The 20,648-nt window shown below is 39.8% G+C and overlaps 1 protein-coding gene across 2 annotated transcripts in view; it reads left to right on the plus strand.

Moving 5' to 3' along the window:
• Positions 1-20,648, plus strand: part of scn5lab (sodium channel, voltage gated, type V-like, alpha b) — a 260,523-nt gene that overhangs the window by 221,041 nt on the left and 18,834 nt on the right. For both annotated transcript variants that reach the window (XM_043225867.1, XM_043225868.1), the window contains 3 exons: positions 7,831-7,951; positions 13,440-13,594; positions 17,983-18,156. In XM_043225867.1, the coding sequence (XP_043081802.1) occupies positions 7,831-7,951; positions 13,440-13,594; positions 17,983-18,156 (450 nt within the window). The remainder of the gene's footprint in view (positions 1-7,830; positions 7,952-13,439; positions 13,595-17,982; positions 18,157-20,648) is intronic.

Here is a 20,648-nt window from a genome sequence, read left to right on the forward strand (position 1 = left end):
TGACGTTAAGAGAGAACGGGAGCTAAATTAGGTTAAACTGATACGGCCGGGCCAATATCACACATCTGCTTTCTTCTTCTTGTGTTCTTCGTTTTTTTTTTCTGGAAAAAAAAAAAAAAAAAAAAAAAAAAAACAAATGCAGAGCTGCAGTTCCCAGAAGATTGAATGCCTAAATAGATTGCAGAGAAAAACCAGGTCGTATTTCACCTTAAAAATCAAGATAAAACGTCGCATTAATATTTTATATGGCACAAAGAAAAAGAAGCCTTTTTAATGACCGTTTATTCTTTTGCTGCCTTGAAAATTATTTTCACGACAACTACGCACACTTTTCACAGTGTGAAAAATGCAGTTAAATGTTTTAAACATTTAAGGAAATGTAAAAATTATTTCAAGATTAAACATCGCATTCTAAATTGCACAAAGATATGAAGCCTATTTTAATGCAATTTATTTGTTATGACAAATATCTCTTGAATGACAATCAAGCACACATTCTTTTTTTTTCTATACAAATTAACAACAATTTTTTTTTTTTAATTTGTCGTTAACATTTGTCAGCCCTCATATTCTAAATCAAATAAAGAAGTATGGATTTAGCAGGAAAATTCCTAATTATCCTCAAAACATTTAAACATGCAATATACTTTTATTTAGGTCATACACATACAAATATTTATTTGCCATTTTTATTATATTTAGTTATATATTTATTTCATGCTTATTTTAATTTCCTGGACATGCTCGATCAACCATTTTCCTCGCGTGCACATTTTTAATGCATATTCTCTGTCAGTGTTCAGAGGTAACGTCTCGGTTACGTATAAACCCTCGTTCCCTGAAGAAGGAACGGAGACGTCACGTCGGATGACCGACGCAATTGGGATCTCGCCGAGAGACCAATCTACTTCGAGTGTATCTAAACAAGCCAATTGAAGATTGGCATGCGCTAATCGCATCCAGCTGCCGCTGATCACAGCGCGTGTATAAATAAGCAGCGGTGCAGCGCATATTCAGGTTTTCGCTGAGGAGCCGAGCTAGTGACCCGGCCCCTTCAGCAGAGGTGCAGCACCGTGGCGACGGGACGTGACGTCTCCGTTCCCTTCTTCAGGAACGAGGGTTACATACGTAACCGAGACGTTCCCTTTCAGTCGGTCACTCCGAGTCACGCCGGATGACCGGCGGTTGGGATCCCTACCAAAACGCCATGGACGCTGCCTCTTCCAGTGTCCTGTGGGAGCCCACAAGCCCCTCAGTCTATCGGCGTAGGCCGGGCTCAACCACAAGAAGCCAGCTACTTTTGTAACACTACCCATTCGTGGAGACTGGAACACTGGGAAACGTCCCACGTTCTAGTGAACAGGGGCGTCGGGAAGTCCAGCCTTCCCGTAGGAGGTCTCGGAACGAATACGCATATGGACAGTATTTCAGTTTGCATATGGAAAATTGGAGGTGATTGAACCCTCTTAGACGGGCAGAAGGTCTGCCGGGGAAACACGGGGCTCTAAGGCTATGCCGTGGAAATACACACATAAAGTCCTCTTGGGGTACTTTACATGGCTCCCAGCCCTCACCGGTTCTCACGGATTCATCGAGAGGGCCTGGCGCCGGATGCTCCGCAACATCTGGCTGCCGAGGGGAATGGAGGAGCTCGATAGGGTCTACTGTATGGACGCTCTGGAGCGGTTAACAAGCCGACCCGAAACCGGGCCTCTCAGTGCTTCTACCAGTTTGAGGTGAGAACACAGGAGGATACCAGTTCCACACGTAGGCTATAGAATCTAGCAATCGTGTTGGGGGTCGCCCAGCCCGCAGCTCTACAATCTGTCAGCGAGGTGCCACGAGCCACCGCCCAGGACGATGCAACACTTGCTGAGTGTGCCCGCAACCTGAAGGGGGGGCAGGGCATACCCTGTGCTTGGTATGCTAGGGTAATGGCGTCCACTATCCAGTGAGCCATCCTCTGCTTGGAGGCGGCACTCCCCTTCTGCCGGCCTCTGTGACAAACGAGAGCTGGACTGAGGTCCTGAAGCTTTGTGTCCGGTCAACGTAGCATCGGAGTGCTCGGACGGGACAAGCAACGTCAGGGCTGGGTCTGCCTCCTCCAGGGCAGCGCTGAAGGTTCACCACCTGGTCTCTGAAGGGGGTAGTGGGAACCTTGGGCACGTGCCGGGCCGTGGCCTCAGTGGTACCTGGGAATCCATAAGCCCAAACTGTAGGCACGAATCGTCGACCGAAAAAGCCTGCAGGTCCCCTACCCTCTTGATGGAGGCCAATGCGAGCAGGAGCAATGTCTTCATAGATAAAAGAACTTTAGCACAACTGCTGGCAAGGGTTCAACGGAGCCTACTGCAGTGCTGTCAGCACTACAGACAGGTCCCAAGAGGGTACTGTTGGGAGCCGTGGAGGATTCAACCTCCTGGCTTCCCTCAGGAACCTGATAATCCGGCCATGCTTACCCACAGACCTCCCATCTATGGGGTCATGATTTGCAGCGATTGCAGCCACGTAGACTTTAAGGGTGGAGGAGACAGCCTTCGCCTCCAACCCTTGCTGCAAGAAGATAAGCCACGACTGATAGGGCAATTCCGGGGGTCTTCACCCTGAGAAGAACACCACTCGACGAACAGGCTCTACTTCAAGGCATAGGCCTGTCTCGTGGACGGCACTCTAGCCGAAGAAATGGTGTCGACTACCTCTTGAGGTAGGTCACCTAGAGCCTCCGCATCCCATCCAGGGACCAGACATGGAGTTTCCAGAGGTCTGGGCGCTGGTGCCAAAAGGGTGCCCCATCTCTGAGTCAGAAGATCCTTCCTCAGAGGGATCGGCCAAGGAGGGGCTGTCGCGAGGAGCACAAGTTCTGGGAACCAAGTCTTCACCAGTAGGGTGCTACTAGCAAGACCTGCTCCTAGTCCTCCCTGACCTTGCACAGTGTCTGTGCAAGAAGGCTCACTGAAAATACATACTTGCAAAGGCCCCGCAGCCAGCTGTGTGCCAGTGGGCAATGGGAAGTCTCTGGAGAGGCAAACAGGTCTACCTGAGTGGCTCGGAAACGTTCCCAATCAGCTGAACCGCCCGGGGATGGAGTCTCCATTCTCCGGGTAGTGCAGCTCGCGACAGCTCGTCGGCTGCCTGGTTGCACACTCCTGGAATGTGAATGGCGAGAAGCGACCTCAGAACTTCCGACTCCATAGGAGGAGGAGGTGGTGGGCTAGTTGCGACATACGACGGGAGCGTAGACCACCTTGTTGGTTGATGTACGCAACGGTCAGTATGTTGTCTGTGCGGACTAGTACATGCTGGCCTCGAAGGCAGTTCTCGAGACTGCCTAGGGCGAGATGTACTGCCAGCAACTTTAGGCAGTTGATGTGCCATTGCAGTTGAGGGCCCGTCCAAACCCCCTGACACTGCATGCCCGTTGTACGTGGCCCCTCAGCCGGTGGTGGAGGCATCCGTGAAACCACAGCATACCTGGAGACCTTCTCCAGGGGCACTCCGGCCGAAGGAACGAGAGGTCTGACCACGGGTGAAGGTTTGGCGGCAGGCGGTGTTATTTGAACCCGGTGAGTGCCACTTTGCCACGCCCACCTCGGGACTCGATCGTGTAGCCAATGTTGAAGCGGTCTCATATGGATTAGTCCCAGCGGCATCACTGTGGCGCGCTGCCATATGCCCCAGGAGCCTCTGAAAATATTTCAGTGGGACCGCCATCCTGCTCTTGAACATATTGAAGCAGTTCAACACCGAATTGGCACGCTCCTCTGTGAGGTGTGCCATCTGATCGATCGAATCCAGCTCCATCCCAAGAAAAGAGATCCTCTGCGTTGGGCAGAGTTTGCTCTTCTCCTGGTTGACCTGAAACCCCAACTGGCTGAGGTGCTGTAGCACCAGATCCCTGTGTTCGCACAACTGGGCCCGGGACTGAGCCAGTCATCCAGTTGGTTGAGAATGCGAACGCCTTACTCTCTCAGTGGAGCAGGGGCTGCTTCCGCGACTTGCATGAAGACGCGCGGGTGACAGGGAGAGCCGAAGGGTAGGGACTTGTACTGATATGCTCGACCTTCGAACGCCAACCTCAGGAATGGCCTGTGGCATGGAAGAATCGACACACGAAAAGTCGTGTCCTTCAGGTCGATCGCTGCAACCAATCCTGGGGACGGACGCACTGAATAGGCGTTTCTGTGTCAACATCCTGAACGGGAGTGCTCGATTCAGGACTCACAGATCCAAGATTGGTCATAACCCACCGCCTTTCTTGGGCACTATGAAGTATGGGCTGTAAGCCCCGACCTCATATCGGCTGGAGGAAGCGGCTTTATCGTGCCTTCACTAGAAGGACAGCAATCTCCGCCCACAAGACAGGGGGCACACGCATTGTTCACTGACATATAGCGGATCCCACTGAACTTGGGGGGCGCCGGATGAACTGAATCATATGCCCGAAGTCGAAGGGTTCGCAGGGAGCCACCGGGATAGCCTGGGAAGATTCAACCAGGCATCCAGAGACCGAACTAGCGGCTCGAGCGGAACCACCGGCGTGCAGGCGATGGGGCAGCGAGGGGAGTGCAGGGACCCGGCTCGGGCGTCTCGTGGCGGTCCGAGCGGGGTCTGAGTGTGTGCAACTCTTACCTGCATCCCCGCAGAAGTGAGGCGGGTAGGCTGTTGGTTCGTCCTCCCAGTCTTCCCACTGCTGCATATTAGCCCAAGGAGAGCGTGAGTGGCGCGGAACTGGCCCGCTCAACTCCTCGCTCTCCCTGGGGACCCAGAGACAGAGGAAACCGCCCTTGTCGAGGTTTTAGGTAGCGGCAACATTCTCTGCCCGGCAGAGCAGCTCCCTCCATCCCGGATCTGAGGGCCTCTTGCACCTGCGCTTTCCTCCAGGTTTGGCAGGAGCCTGGACAGGCTGGGTGGCTGCCCTGCTGCCAGCTCCACGGTGCTGCCTAGATGGGGGCTGCTGCGTTGACTGCACGGGAGCGGTGGCGGCAGCAGGGGGCACCCTCGGCGACGAGCTGGCTGAGGTGGGCCGTCGGCGGCTGGGTGAAGGCAGCAGCTGCGCCGAGGCAGGATGTTTCTTACCTCAGTCTGCTTCTGGGGAGCGGAGAACTGCTGGGCAAAGTTCTCCACTGCGTCGCCAAAGTGGCGGTCTGGGACATGGGGGCATTCAAGGAACGTGTCTTGTCTACCTCGCGCATGTCGACCAGACACAGCCACAGATGGCGTTTCTGGACCACCGTGAGTGGCCATCGCACAACCCAGAGACCGCGTTGTGACCTTCCGTGCCTCGTGGCGCGAGGTCCATCACGATACAGAGTTCTTTCAGAACTTCCAGGTCATGACCACCCCTGTGCAGATCCTTCAGTGCCTTGGCCTGATGAACCTGCAACAACGCCAAAGCGTGTACTGCAGACGCAGCTTGTCCACAGGCCGCACAAGGCACTGCCGTTCAGAGCCGACGAGTACCTGCAGGCCCGAGGGGGGAGCACAGGATCACCACACTAAGCAGAAACGGCATTGGGACACAGCTGCATCCCAACTGACCGCTCCACTGGGGGCGATCACCGTAACTCCTGGCTGTGCCACTGTCAAGGGTGGTGAAGGAGGAGGAGCCACTGGGGCAGTTTCTGGCAGTGAAAGGTGCTTTCCACATCCCAGTAAGCTCCTCATGCACTTCCGGGAAGAAAGGTACCAGGGTGGGGCCCTGAGAACCAGCACGAGCCACCCTTAAATACCAATCGTCCAGCCTCGAGGGCCGGGAAGCAGTGGAGGTTTCCACTTGATCCCGATCACCTCGACGGCCTGGGCAAGCATAGCCACCATTTCTAGATCTGTATCCAGTACATTCAACGCCTGGTAGGCGCCAGAGCAACCGGATCTTCACTTCCAGAAATGTCTGGCTCACCTTCCGATGCAGCGATTGACTTCTGATCATCAGGGGGAGCCCAAGAGGGTACAGCTGATACCCACGTGAGGGTCCAGACTGCCCCTTTTGCAGCTCCACTGGTTGCAGAGTTTAAGCTTTGTGTCACAACGAAATGGAGCCCACCTGTCTGCAGCCAGAATGAGAACCAAGTCGAGCAAACACAAGCTCCGCCTCCTTTTTTCAAGGCGACAGAGCCCGCCCATCACTCCGAGATGACCATCTCCCCGCGAGGAAATGATTCATCCACAACCGCCACCTCAGCGTGCTAAGCCCAGGCACACGAGGCAACGATTGTGACCATCACCTAACACCAGGTAACAACCGCATCCAGAAACACACGGGTGTACGTAGTCTGAAGCAAGACCCACGCTGTCTTCCAAGACGCGTCGAGTTTGCCAGACGTAACGTCGTCTTTAAAAAGACGCACCCGCGAATGCTCTTTTTTAGTGCTGCGGCAACAGGGGATAGCCGTTTTGCACACAAACAGGGGGGTAGTGCAGCCTGATTGTGGCAATCCACTCGACGCAGGAAAACGACCTCCGCTGAAACGCCGTACTCCAACACTCGTAGATCGTCTTTGGAGCGGAACAGTCACGCTCGGCTCGGCGAAAACCTGAATATGCGCTGCACCCGCTGCTTATTTATACACGCGCTGTGATCAGCGGCAGCTGGATGCGATTAGCGCATGCCAATCTTCAATTGGCTTGTTTAGATACACTCGAAGTAGATTGGTCTCTCGAAGCGAGATCCCAATTCGTCGGTCATCCGACGTGACTCGGAGTGACCGACTGAAAGGGAACTAGCATGTGAACCTGGCCGTCTAATAGACATGAAGTACAAGCCACAAAGCGTCTGTTTTACTTTCACGGGTCTGTAATGTTTGTTTCCGCGTCTCATGTTCCCTCCGTTGTTTCTCTCGTGTGGAACAATAGAGCAGCAGTGAAGCATGCGATCATTGTGTGGTCTTTTATCGTCCTGTGGAAGCCGTGGGCCGCTCTGGTGTTAAATATCATTGGACACCCACACACACATACACACACACACACACACTCAGCGCTCCACTTAGCATGAGCTTCCTCTCATTTGAAGAGACGTGGTGATGGACTGAGTGTGTCACAGTTTGACAAGGAAGCGAAAGTTGCACCTGAAGACATGCTAACCTCTGAATACCAGAATAAATCACTGCCGCGCTGAACCGGCTGGAATCACACACACACACACACACACACACACACACACACACACACTTTCAGCACTCACTTCTGACAAATTCTGCATTCTGAATATTAACCTCTGACCACATGACACTATCTCTTAAGGCTGTAACATGCCATGAATATATATATATATATATATATATATATATATATATATATATATATATATATATATATTTTTTTTTTTTTTGTGTTTTATTTTTTCACACACACACACACACACACACACACACACACACACACACACATATATATATATTTTTTTTTTTGTGTGTTTTGTGTGTACTAATTATTTACTTTATAGACATCATACAATTGATTATTATTTATTTAGAACATTAGTATAATATTTTATAATCATTTTATAACTCTTACATATAAAAATATATTACCATTTACTGGTATACATAACGTTTATTTTTACACACACACACATATACATTTATTTATATACATATGCTATTATTAATTAATTTTTTTACGTTTTTGTTTATTTATCTTGTCACTTATGCAGTATATCTATACTACTAGCTATGCTCATCTCCAAAATATTTTACTCAAACAAACTTGCGAGCAATGAATGACTAAGTGAGGCCGATCGCTCAAAGCCATTCATTATTTAAAAAGGGATGGGAAACGTAAGGCGTGTCATTTCATCGGTGAGGAGATCTGATTGGTTCTCTTGGCTTTCAGAGAGACGAGACCAGCCTATCAGAGGGCAGCACGATCGACCTGAGGAAACCCGGCGAGGAGGAGGATGAATACTCAGAGACAGCCGAAGAGGCCATGGATCCGGAAAACTGCTTTCCTGACGGTGCGTGAAGCGACAGATTTAACTCACAGCCGCAGTATTTACTCTGAAGATCAATAACAGCGTGATTCATTCATGCAAAAAACGACACGCATTTTCTCCTTCATGTCTAAATTAACTATGAAATAGTCAGCAGTGACGTTTAATTACAGTAAAATATAGGCTTTTTCACATCATCCCCCAAATTCACAAACAAAAATCCCCCCAAAAAACACAATGATGGTTGCTTTATAAACACATTTATGCTAAATGAAAACAAAAAAATGTTTTTTTACGTCATTTTCATTATAAACTGTTCTATTATCCTCACAATTTCGCATTACATTAATTCAAATATTGATTTTTTTATCATTTTTTTATTTTACACGTTTGTTGCACGTTTGATAAAAATGTAAATATTTATTCATTTGTGCAATTTATGCCGAATACGCGTTTGTCCTCTTCCCGTCATGTTGTAATGTATTAATTAATTTCATCTCTGGCAGCTTCAAGGGTTTTTAAAACATCCTCGTGGAGAAAATGCGAGTAAAAGTGTGAGACGTTCGCAGTCTGGTGTTTTCTTGACGTCAGAGTCTCGTGTGCCGGTCGTGATCCTCCTGTTTACCCTCGTTTTGAAGTGGAGGTGATTTGATATAAAACATTAACCAGTGAACTGACATTTAAAAGGGCAATGGGGCATTAAATTGAATGTCCTGTGTCAGCAAAGATTTGAAAAGACCTGTCAGAGGCGAAATGGTCCTGTGTTAATTTGATGATGACTGACTCTCCACATTCGACGCCTCGACCGCCGTCCAATCAGATGCTAAAAACCCGAACCTGTGCTGCTTTTAATGGAAATCAAGGGTTAAAAAACGCCATTTGCAGCATTTAATATTACGTTTACACTACATGAGAAAAGTTTTACTCGGAGAAGTCGATTAAATACTACTATTTGCACCTTGCTAAAATGTTTAGCACGTTTTAAGACGTTTCTAACTCGATTTTAGCATGGGTTGGCACATTGCTAGTTCATTTGAGCATGTTGCTAACATGTTTTTAGAATGCTGCATGATTTAACACGTCGCTAGCATGCATCTAGCATGATTTTGCACATTGTTAGGACTGTAATAGCATGTTTTAGCGTTCTGCTAAAATGCAGCACGCTGCTAGCATAATATAACACTTTGTTAGCATTTTTATACCATGATTTTGTACGTCGTTAGAATATTTTAGTACATTACTAGAATGATTTAACACGTCGCTAGCATGCGTCTAGCATGATTTTGCACATTGTTAGGACTTTAATAGCATGTTTTAGCATTTTGCTAAAATGTAGCATGCTGCTAGCATGATTTGGCTCACTGATCTAATGGCTTGTTGCTAGCATTTTCTAGTACGCAGTTAGCATTTAGCATGTTGCCAGCAGGATTTGGCACATTGTCAGCATTAGACTGTTGTTAGCATTTAGCATTCTATTGGAACGGAACAATGTTTAGCCATGTTGTATATACAAAATTATGAAAATACACATAAAATGTACTTGTCGGTCAAAAACAAGCTGTATTATATATATTAGATTTAATCTAGATCAGTAAGGTTTGCTAACAATTTTTGCTAACATTTCTTTAATGTATTGCTATCATCCTTTAGCACATTCCCAGCATGTTTCGGCAAGTTTTAGCATGTTCCTAGCATATTTCCAGCATAACTGATTAGTATTTCAGCATGCTTTTAGAAAAATTAGCATGTTGCTAGCATGATTTATACTAACTAATTAAACCCGATCCGTATTATATATAAAATGTACTTAAGTGAGTAAAAACATTCAGCTGTGTGTAAAGTTACTCAGTGTATAATTTTAGCATGTAGTTAGCGCATTGCATGCATGTTTTAGGCATAATTGATAAATATATTTTAGCATGTTGCTAGCATTGTTTGACGCGCTGTTAGAAAGATTGAAGTTATATTGCGACTATCAAACTTTAACTTTAATTATGAATTGTCCAGAAGACGCCACGCGTTTACAACAGACGATTGTTTGGAGTTTTCCATTTTAATTACTCTTTTAAAAAATAGGCTGCATTTTCACGAAGGCGTCTTTATGTTCTGCGTAATTGCTCTGTTAAGTAAGAGTTTGTTCTGAGAAACGGCCGACATCTGTTATACAGTGCGTGTGTGTGTGTGTGTGTGTGTGTGTGTGTGTGTGTGTGTGTGTGTGTGTGTGTGTGTGTGTGTGTGTGTGTGTGTGTGTGTGTGTGTGTGTGTGTGCGTGCGTGTGATGAAAGCGTTACACAAGCGTTTCCGTGTGCCTCGGATCTGCACTTTATAAGCTGTCGACTTCATTGCAGCGCGCTAGCAAACAATCAGATCTCTGCCGTCTGTTTGAAGGAGGGAATGATTTATGGCAAATGAGCTGCCATGTATTTCCTCTGATAATTCTCCGCTTGCGCATTTCAGCATTTCAGCGAGACGAGATCGGGTTTCTCACCTATAAATCGAATAATAGCACACTTTCACATGACTGAATTGAATCAGTCAACAGCTCTCTGCTGGAGAAGTCAAAAGGGCAGAATCGCACATTCGAAGGGAAATACTCCGAGGACACGGAGGCTTTTTGGCCTTAAAACGTTACATCAAAAAGTGTTGCGTTAAGAACTTACTACTTAAAGGGGAAACCAGTGCATGATGCATTAATGGATACATTTATAGTGATATACAGTATATCATGCGGGGCTTATATATGCATAATGCATTTTCAACGTGACGTAAAAAATAATAATAAATATAATTATATTTTTCATTCTGAATACTGTTAAAAATTAAAGTTAAATTTAAAGGATTTGCAATAAAGTGAGAGGAAACAAAATTAATATATATATATATATATATATATATATATATATATATATATATATATATATATATATATATAAATTGCACCAATGCAACTTATGTTTTTTTATCTGAACAATGCTTTTTGTTTGTTTTTTTGTTTTGTTTTATTTCTCTCAACAATTTATATCCCAGAAAATTAGCGTAACTTATTTGAAATGCGAATTTTGTGTTTAAATGCTTTTATTTGGAATTTCAAGAGTGTCCTTTAAAGTTACGATCGTGTAAAATTATTTATGCAAGAACAATTTGCGTAAATAAAAAGAAACAACATCCTTTAAGCGACGCTCAACCAAAATACAACTGAAAAAAAAATGCAAAAATTAATAATATTAATGAAAAACAATATTCAACCAAACAGTGCTGTTTAATGGTGTATAGAAATAAAGGGTAAATGTTAATGGATGGAAATGGATAAACTCTCTCTAAATATAATTGACTAAACAATTGTTTACGCCACATTTTGTAGAGTTTTCATTCATAAAGCTCTAAAGATGTCACCGAATGTGCATTTTCTGCAAATATGGAAAACACAAAGCACCAAAAACGAAAAGGTAGTCGTTTATGTTAACGTTAAAATACGACAAAGACTTTTGGTGCACAGATTTTTGGCGTCTAGCATTAATAAATGAATTGATAACTATTCGGTTTTGTTGAGTGTGGACATAGAATGAATAAACGTGATGATGGCGACAATAATTTATATATATTGCATCCTAGCGTACCTTTTCAAGTGTGGCGTAATAATCTACTCTCAGTTCACGCAGTTGAGACCAAACATAAAACGTTTTCCTAAAAATGCCCCACACTCGTCGTTTGTTTCTGCGGATCGATAATGACGCGTCGTTTTGATATTTTCGTCATTTTGAAGCGGCTCAGTAATAGTGGCACACTTGGATGTTCTCTCGCAAATCAAATCTACGAAGAGCCGAAAAATACAATGAAGTCACCAATAAGTCCAGACTCGGAGGCCCTCGTGACTTAGCTCTGATGGCCGTTAATTGCTTGATGAATGGTGATGCCCGGGTGCTAAAATGTCTGCCGCTGCCAACGGAGAGCGGGAGCATCGGTACAAATTGAGTTGAGAGAACCCTGTTACCATAACCCTGTTATTAAGTTTACAGGCAATAAGTTAATTTAGAGGAGCTCAGATGCCAGTAATGGAGACGCTTTGACGGCCGCGCGAGGCTCAAATGGGATTCGATGCTAGGGACTCATTGTTAGAGACGGCGGGCTTTCAGAGCGGAGAGGGACGGATTAGGAGGACGAGGACCCGGTGTTGGTATCTGGAGCGCTCCTTCTCGATGGAGGCGCGTTCGTAACCGCTGGAAGCGTTCGGGAGCTCTTTGAAGTGCGTTTGATTCGGACAAAGACGAGACGTCGGCGAAAGTCGTTGTTGTCGTCGCAGCTGTTGGAGCAATGTTACGTTACCAAAAATTGCATATTCTTTCATTCTTTTCTTATTGTTGTGTGGTTTAATGGTTCTACAGCGTAAAAAATATGCATCACAAACCTACGGCGTTAAATCGGGCAGAAACTTTTGAATTTGAAGTGAATTTTACTTGACTTGAAGCTGGTTTAATGCACTTTAAGTGGAAATGATTTGCAACTGAACCTATGTTCAATATTTAGCGCGGTGAATTTATTTTGTGTTTAAATGCTTTAAAGTTACGACTGTGTAAAATTATTTATGCAAGAACAATTTACGTAAATAAAAAGAAACAACATCCTTTAAGCGACGCTCAACCAAAATACAACTGAAAAAAAAAATGTAAAAAATTAATAATAATAATGAAAAACAATATTCAACCAAACAGTGCTCTTTAATGGTGTATAGAAATAAAGGGTAAATGTTAATGGATGGAAATGGATGAACTCTCTCTAAATATAATTGACTAAATGCATCGCAAACTTTGGAGCCTACGGCGTTCGTCAGGCAAAAACTTTTAAAATTTGAAGTGAATTTTACTTGACTTGAAGCTGGTTTAATGCACTTTAAGGAGAAATTATACCTATGTTCAATATTTAGTGCGGTGAAGATGGTTTTTATTTTTATTTTTACTGTGAAAAAAACAAACGGCCAAAAAGAAATGTCGTTGCGGCGCGGGCCTTCGTAGATACTTCCACAGAATCACATGCATTTATTTTTCTGTTATATGGAAACGTTCTGAAAACGTCCTCAACTTTATGACGTTTTATTTCGAAGCCACTTGATTTTGAAGATGTTCGGTTATAATTTTTGTTTTAACAAAACAAACTAAAACACGACGATGGTCGCTTTATAGAAACATTTATGCTAAATGAAAACATGTAATGCGAAAATGTAGCATTATTTTCGTTATATCACAATTTCGCATTACATCATATGAATTTTTATAATTTTTAGTTTTATATGTGTGTTGCATGTTTGATAAAAATGTCAATGTTTATTCATTTGTGCAAAGAATAATTTATGCTGAATGTGTAACTTTTCTTGCGTGTTTCTTCTTCCAGTCGTGTCCTGATTTTTGTTTCGCACGGTATAAAAGTAACTAAAATGCACACAATTAACTGGCTTTAAAAGGACGTTTTAGACGTCGTCCTGCACCTTTAGTTGAACCGACCCGTCCGTTTGTTTCAGTGTGCGTCCGCCGCTTCCGCTGCTGTGACATCAACACGTCCGAGGGTCTGGGCCGAGCCTGGTGGCGTCTCAGGAAGACGTGTTTTCAGATAGTGGAGCACAGCTGGTTTGAGACCTTCATCATCTTCATGATCCTTCTCAGCAGTGGAGCTCTGGTGGGTTTTTCTCTTGCACTGAATGCTAAAAACTTTACGGTTGCGGTTTGTTACCAAAGGGTGAAAACTGAACTTATTATATTATGTTAAATCATTCCCGGTTGCTTATTAATCGCATTATATTTTGCGTTGAAAGTTGTAAAATGTTACGTTTAAGCGAATTATTATCTAATTAATAGTCCAGAGGACTGATATGAACGCTATCAGAAATCTAGTAGATAAAGTGCAATAAAATAAACGTTCAAAAGTTTGGACATTTAATATATTTGTGCGTATATATACAAACATATTTATATATATATTTACATAAATAAATATAAATAAATATATAAATAAATATGTATATATATATATATATATTTTATCATATATTTATATATTTGAGGAAAAATGTTATGTTTACATATAAAATATATTTTTATATAATATAAAATGGAATATTGTCAATATATTAATGTATAAATATAAATATTTTCAGTATATATACTGTATACTGCATATATATATATATATATATATATATATATATATATATATATATATATATATATATATATATAATAAATATACACAGCACATATACATATACAATATAAAATTATTTTGGATGCAATTAATCATGATTAATTGCTTAACAGCACTAATAAAACACATTATTTTATTTTTCTTATTGTATTTCTGTTTTGTGTTTAGTTTACCTCGACGTACTAAAATGCTTAATAAAATAAAATGTAAATAATGTAATAAAAATTCATAAAAACCACATAAACTTAACTGTTCGAAACAACCACACGACTAAAACTTTAACTTGAAAGAAAAAATTAAAATTTCAGAATATGAAAAACTAGTGCTGCCAGTCTATAAGTAAAACCATTTAATCTAATATTTTTCTGAAATTAATCCCAACGGACAGTAAAGTTTTTAAACATGCTTTACATTTCACTATTTTTACATCAAATCTTAATTAATGCACAAACGCCAGCATCGCTCAGATAGTTTTTTTCCCCTATTTGCTATCATTTATTAAACCACTGACTACAGCCGTTCAGCATTACAGTATAATCCAGAGCTGTTCATTTTAACATTCAGACTTGAATAAAGAGCTTCTAATCGAAGTTTACGCATAAACCCGTTAAAACAAATGCCATATTTACTTGTGCATCACACCAGAAATATGGAGAAATTGAAATTTCACATCAAATATAGATGATCCAGTCTCCGTCAATGAGCTGACGAGTCACTTATATACAATACATCGCATGCTTTTACGGTCCTAAAGCAGCTTTAATCGTCTTTTTGTGAGCTTCCCGTCCTAACGGACCTGGCCGCTGCACGCACGCGCTTCAAACGACAAGATACGTTCTCAGACGCTGCGCCGCTTTTCTCGGCCTGCTCCGCTGACTTCAAGCCGAGCTCAGGAGCCGTCTCCGTCGCTGTGCGTTTGGCAGGAAGCGGCAGCTCACTTCCTGCTAGCTGGCCCGTGGCTGACTGGTCAGCTCCTCGGACCGGCGTCTCTGTGAGAGAGCTGTCGGACTCCAGCGAGCACGCAGACGTCAGACGACACTAATCCACATCAACACGTGCCACGGGCGGTTAGTCGCGTCGTCACATCGTCTCAGTCCTACTCATCCGTTCCAGCAGACGCTCTTAGTGCTGAATTAACGCCGAGATTTTTGCGCTTTTGGGGGTTTATTGAGAACAGAGCCTTTTAAAAGTAGTTCTTCCTGAACTGAGTTTTATATTTATGTTATGTTTATTTATGTAAGTGACCACGATGAATCACATTCAGAGTTTTTGCGTACGTAATGTTTGTGTGTGTACTGTGTGTGTATGTTTTATTTAAATACACGCATGCAACGTATATTTTGAATTTGATTATATTCAATTATAAACGCTTTTGAACAAATTAATGCATCCTAAAAAAAACAATGAAAAAAATTTATTATAAAATTAAAAAATTAAATATAAAATAAAAAAAAAATATATATATATATATATATATATAGATACATGTATTTATATTATATTTTGTATTTATATTTATATTTTGTTATATTTTGTATTTTTTTATATATATTCAATATATATATTAAACAAATTAATGCATCCTAAAAAAACAATGAAAAAATTTATTATAAAATTAAAAAATTAAAAAAATTAAATATAAAATTAAAAATTATATATATATATATATATATATATATATATATATATATATATATATATATATATATATATATATATATATATATATATACATGTATTTATAGTTATATTTTGTATTTTTTAAAATATATTCAATATATATATTAAATAGATACATGCATGTGTATTTATATATACATAATATGCAAAGTACACACACATTTATTATGTAAACAAAAACTTTGACAGCATTAATATTTAGTAACACTTGAGTAACTGTTAAATTATTAATGCAACATTTTATTGAAATGTATCACAATGTGCTTTCAAAGTTTTTATTTGTAAAGTAGATTTTTTTAATATATATATATATATATATATATATATATATATATATATATATATATATATAATTTATTTATTTATTTATTTAATGTTTTTTAATGCATTAATTTGTTCAAAAGCTTTTATAATTTATATATATAATATAAATTAATATATATATATATATATATATACATATGTTACCAAAGATTTCTGTTTCTATTAAATGGCGTTCTTTTGAACTTTCTGTTCATCTGTGAAGACTAAAAATAAATAAAAGATACCACTGTTTTCACAAATACATGAGGCAGCTCAGCTGGTTTCAGCGCCGATCATGATCACGAATGAGCAATCGTGCTGAAAAACCAAAGAAATAAATAGCATTTTTATTCGCATAGAAAGCGGTACATTTTACTGTATTTACGATCAAATAAATGCACGCTTAATAAGCAGAGACGTCGCGTTAGTGTTAACCAAATCGTCGCAGTCGAACATAAAACATGCGTGACACAGAACACGGTAAATGCCAGAGCGAGAAATATATTCCCGTTATATAAGCCCGTGCCTTTCCTTACCGTGTGAGTCTCAGAGAGGGGCTAATGTCAGAGCTCTGTCTTACGGCCGGGTGCCAGGTGCGCGCGCCGACCGGATGGTATTTTAGTGGCATTTACCAGCAGCTTCAGCGGGCAGCTGCTCCTTCAGACGTGCGCTTGAACGATTACACGTGAAAACAGAAAGCAAGCAGAAAAGCTGAAAGAGCCGAGTCGGCAGAAAGCAGCGGCCGGTCCGGCAGACGCAGATGTTCGGCTGGACATCGCTGCATGTATGTGAAACCAGGAGATAGATCATCCCAGGACCAGAATTCATCACGTACATTCATCATTAAACATGCTTAATTACTAAAAAACACGATAAAAATCAATTGCATTTGTTTAAATCCGGTTACGCTGTACTGAAATAACACCATAACCTTTAAACAGCGTCTATGGTGTGCAGTAAGGTAAGAGTAGAAGAGATAGATCATCTAAGAACGAACTGTTGTTTTTATCGTTAACTACTGAAACCATAAAAGCGGCAACTGTTAAAACGTTCAACGAGCTTCAGTGATTTTTAAGATGAAAGGGGAAACGTGAAGTGTTTTATTTCAACTGCAAAGGCAGTATTTCTCCGTTTGGTTTAACTAAAATAACTCAAAATGAAAGCAAAATTAATAAGGAGAAATATGCCAAAACACACACACGCACACACACACACACACACACACACACACACACACACATACGCACAAACATTGCTTAAAATAAAAATAGAAAATAAAATGAAAACTACGACGGTATTTCAGTGATGTTTTTATATATTCAGTTATACCGTACCAAAACAGAGCCACTGTTATTACAGTAAAAATTAAAATTAAAATTTTTACTAGAAATAATTAAATGCTAACTGAAATTAAATAAAATCTAAAAACTGTATTAAAAAAATATATAAAAAAAACTAGTAAAATGGCAAAAAGCACCTGCTTTAATAAAACAGAAGAGATAAAAATTCAAAATATTAATAAAAATTCAACTTAATTTAACTTCATGGAAAAAATGTACTAATTAACTAAAAGTAAAAAAACAAAAAAACAAACAGTATAGACTTTTTTTATAAATAAAAATGAGAAATATGTGACTAACTCAAGTAAAAGTTTAGTTTTTTGTTGCAGTTTAAGTCATTTTTTTATTATTTATTTCTTATTTTTTTAATTTAAGGTGTTAGTTTGCCCTGATAATATCGGTATCTCGGTGATAGTAAAAAAGCGACGGCCCGAAACCCAAACGATTCCTCTCCTAGCTAAAGATCCCGTCCCTGTAGCTTTTGGGTGGCGTCTCCGTGTATCTTAACACGCTGCTTCTCCTGCGTCTCTCTGTCGAAAGGCATTTGAAGACATTTACATCGAGCAAAGGAAAGTGGTCAAAGTGGTGCTTGAATACGCAGACAAGATCTTCACCTACATCTTCATCTTGGAAATGAGTCTGAAGTGGATCGCCTACGGTTTCAGGAAATACTTCACCAACTACTGGTGCTGGCTGGACTTTCTCATCGTGGACGTAAGTGCATCAATTTGCTTTCCCCGGCGTCTGATTGCAAAGAGAATAGCAGCAGAAGTGCTTTATTATGAAACATTTCAAATCTCAGGAAGATTGAACGAGCTCGGGTTCACAGAGAGCAGCTTTTCTATTGTGTAGTAATGAGTGGTTTTGGCCTGATGTTTCGGTGATTCTCATAACCCCAAACATAATTACGCATTTTTAATTGCTAGCGAATTTTAAACGGCGACGCCAGCTTGACTTGACATGAAATTTGGATTTAAAAACTGAAATAGTTATTTCTTTAAAAAAAAAAAAATTATAATAATTTTTATGTTTACATTAGTTCATGCAACATTAATTTTATAGTTTGATTTTGAGATTTGGAATAAATTACATGAGTATTTTTAATGCGTCTGAAGATGGTCATTTGACCGATTTTTAAAAATATTTTTTTTTTTTTTTTTTGGGGGTTTATATTAAAAATAAACAATCAAATGCATTGAAAAAGGTTGAACCGTCCTAAAAATGTAAAACAAAACAACTAGAAATAAATAAAAATGTAACATAAATAAAAATATATATACAATCATAAAAACAGAGATATCAACCTCAAATTTGGGACAAAACTTGATTATGGATTTAGATTTATGGTTAATTTTTTTTTTTAAATTTTGTTTTCTGAAAATATATGTCATAAATTTTTGTCTTTATGTCATTAATTTTTTCGTAATAATAAACGTCTAACTTTAAAAAAAAAAAAAACAAAGTATTCAAGATTTACAACAGGTGGAAATTTAGCTTTCAGGTTTTATTTTCTATTATTTTCTATATTTTCTTTAACAAGAAATAATTTAGTGCCATAAATACCCTCCAAAAAAACACCAAAAACAAAAAATAAATGGCATCTATTGCCATTGATTTAAATATATATATATATATATATATATATATATATATATATATATATATATATATATATATATATATGAATATTTACTCAGTAAATATAAACTCATTTTGTCATTCAAAAAATGATATATATATTTATCTAAACGTGACGAATGCATGTGCATATATTAATGTTAGCAGGTCATAATCATGTTTTGTAAGCTTGCACACTATATTATATCTGTTCAGAGCCGAAACAAGCACGACCGCATCTTGATTTGTTGCGATTGTTTTTGCTCAAACACGAGGTGTTTTTCACATTATGATGTTTGTCGACACTTGAGGATGTGCCTGACATTCCTGCTTTGAGGACAGAAGCTCAAACAACGGCGAGGTCTGGATCAAGCATCTTTCTAGGAGATGCTTGAAAATAATACGTGCTTTTAAAAATGCAACGAATGTAGCCGGCTTCGGATAGATGTGGCTGACAAACGCATTCATGTAATATAAGGCGTTTCGATTAAATCTTCGTAATTGAGGACAACGGAAATAACAGCATTTAAACCATGTGATTTGATTTATATCAATGAAACAAGGACTCATCTGTAATGAACTAATAATAAGATAAGCACAGAATATTTAATCGTATTTTTCTAAGTAATAGTTTGAGATTCTCAGAAGATCTCGTCCTATTGAAATGAATTAAACCTAGAATATATATTTGGAATAAATGACATCCAGTGAAGGTTTTAACTGTACGTTTTTCTTTGGCATCGAAAAGATTTGATTGATATGAATGATGTGAAGTTTGTGAGATTTTAATATTTATGTTTGCAGTCATTTAGGTCAAGCTGGAAAATGTGTAAGAAATGCATTTTTAAATTTCATTTGTCGTATATGTATATGTATATTTTAATGAAAAGTGACTTTAATAATCAGAAGCATCCTTTTAAAGCTGCTAAATGCTCGTTAGATGAATTTGCTTTGATTTTGAAATATTTTTTTATTCCTAAAAATCGATAATAGACAAAATAATCCCATTTTTTGCACATTAAATGCATTCAATTTTACCATTTTTATTGTCAAGACTGGAACAAAGACAAAACAACAGGAATAATATGAATATTTCAGTATGTTTCAAATGTCAGATATTTGTAAATTTAATATCTCTATAATATTAAATTATATTTAATATAGTGCAGCATGTGTTATATATTGACAAAATCAAATTTGATTAATAAGAGTAATATTATAAGATTTATTATTTATATTGCATAAAGCACTTAAATGTGTTAAATGCACATGAAAACGATTAATTTATGAATTTATTTATCCCTTTTTTTTTACATTTACGAAGACTACGGAAGAGCATTAGGGCCAAACAATAATGTAAATAAAGAAACCATTTAAAGATTAAAGTTGTTATATTTCGCAGAAAAAAGTTACATTTTCAATTTATATAAAAATTATTTAAAAAAATATTAAAAAAAACTTGTTCTCAACATTTTATTCCGGGTTTTGTTCTTCTACAAGAGAAAAGTTGCAATGAAATGTTGAGAATAAACTCATTAAATTTTAAGGGGAAAAACAACACTCAAAAAGTCTTTGTGTGAAATGTAAAA

The sequence above is a fragment of the Puntigrus tetrazona genome, chromosome 24 (genome assembly GCF_018831695.1).
Source record: "Puntigrus tetrazona isolate hp1 chromosome 24, ASM1883169v1, whole genome shotgun sequence".
Classification (NCBI taxonomy): domain Eukaryota; kingdom Metazoa; phylum Chordata; class Actinopteri; order Cypriniformes; family Cyprinidae; genus Puntigrus; species Puntigrus tetrazona.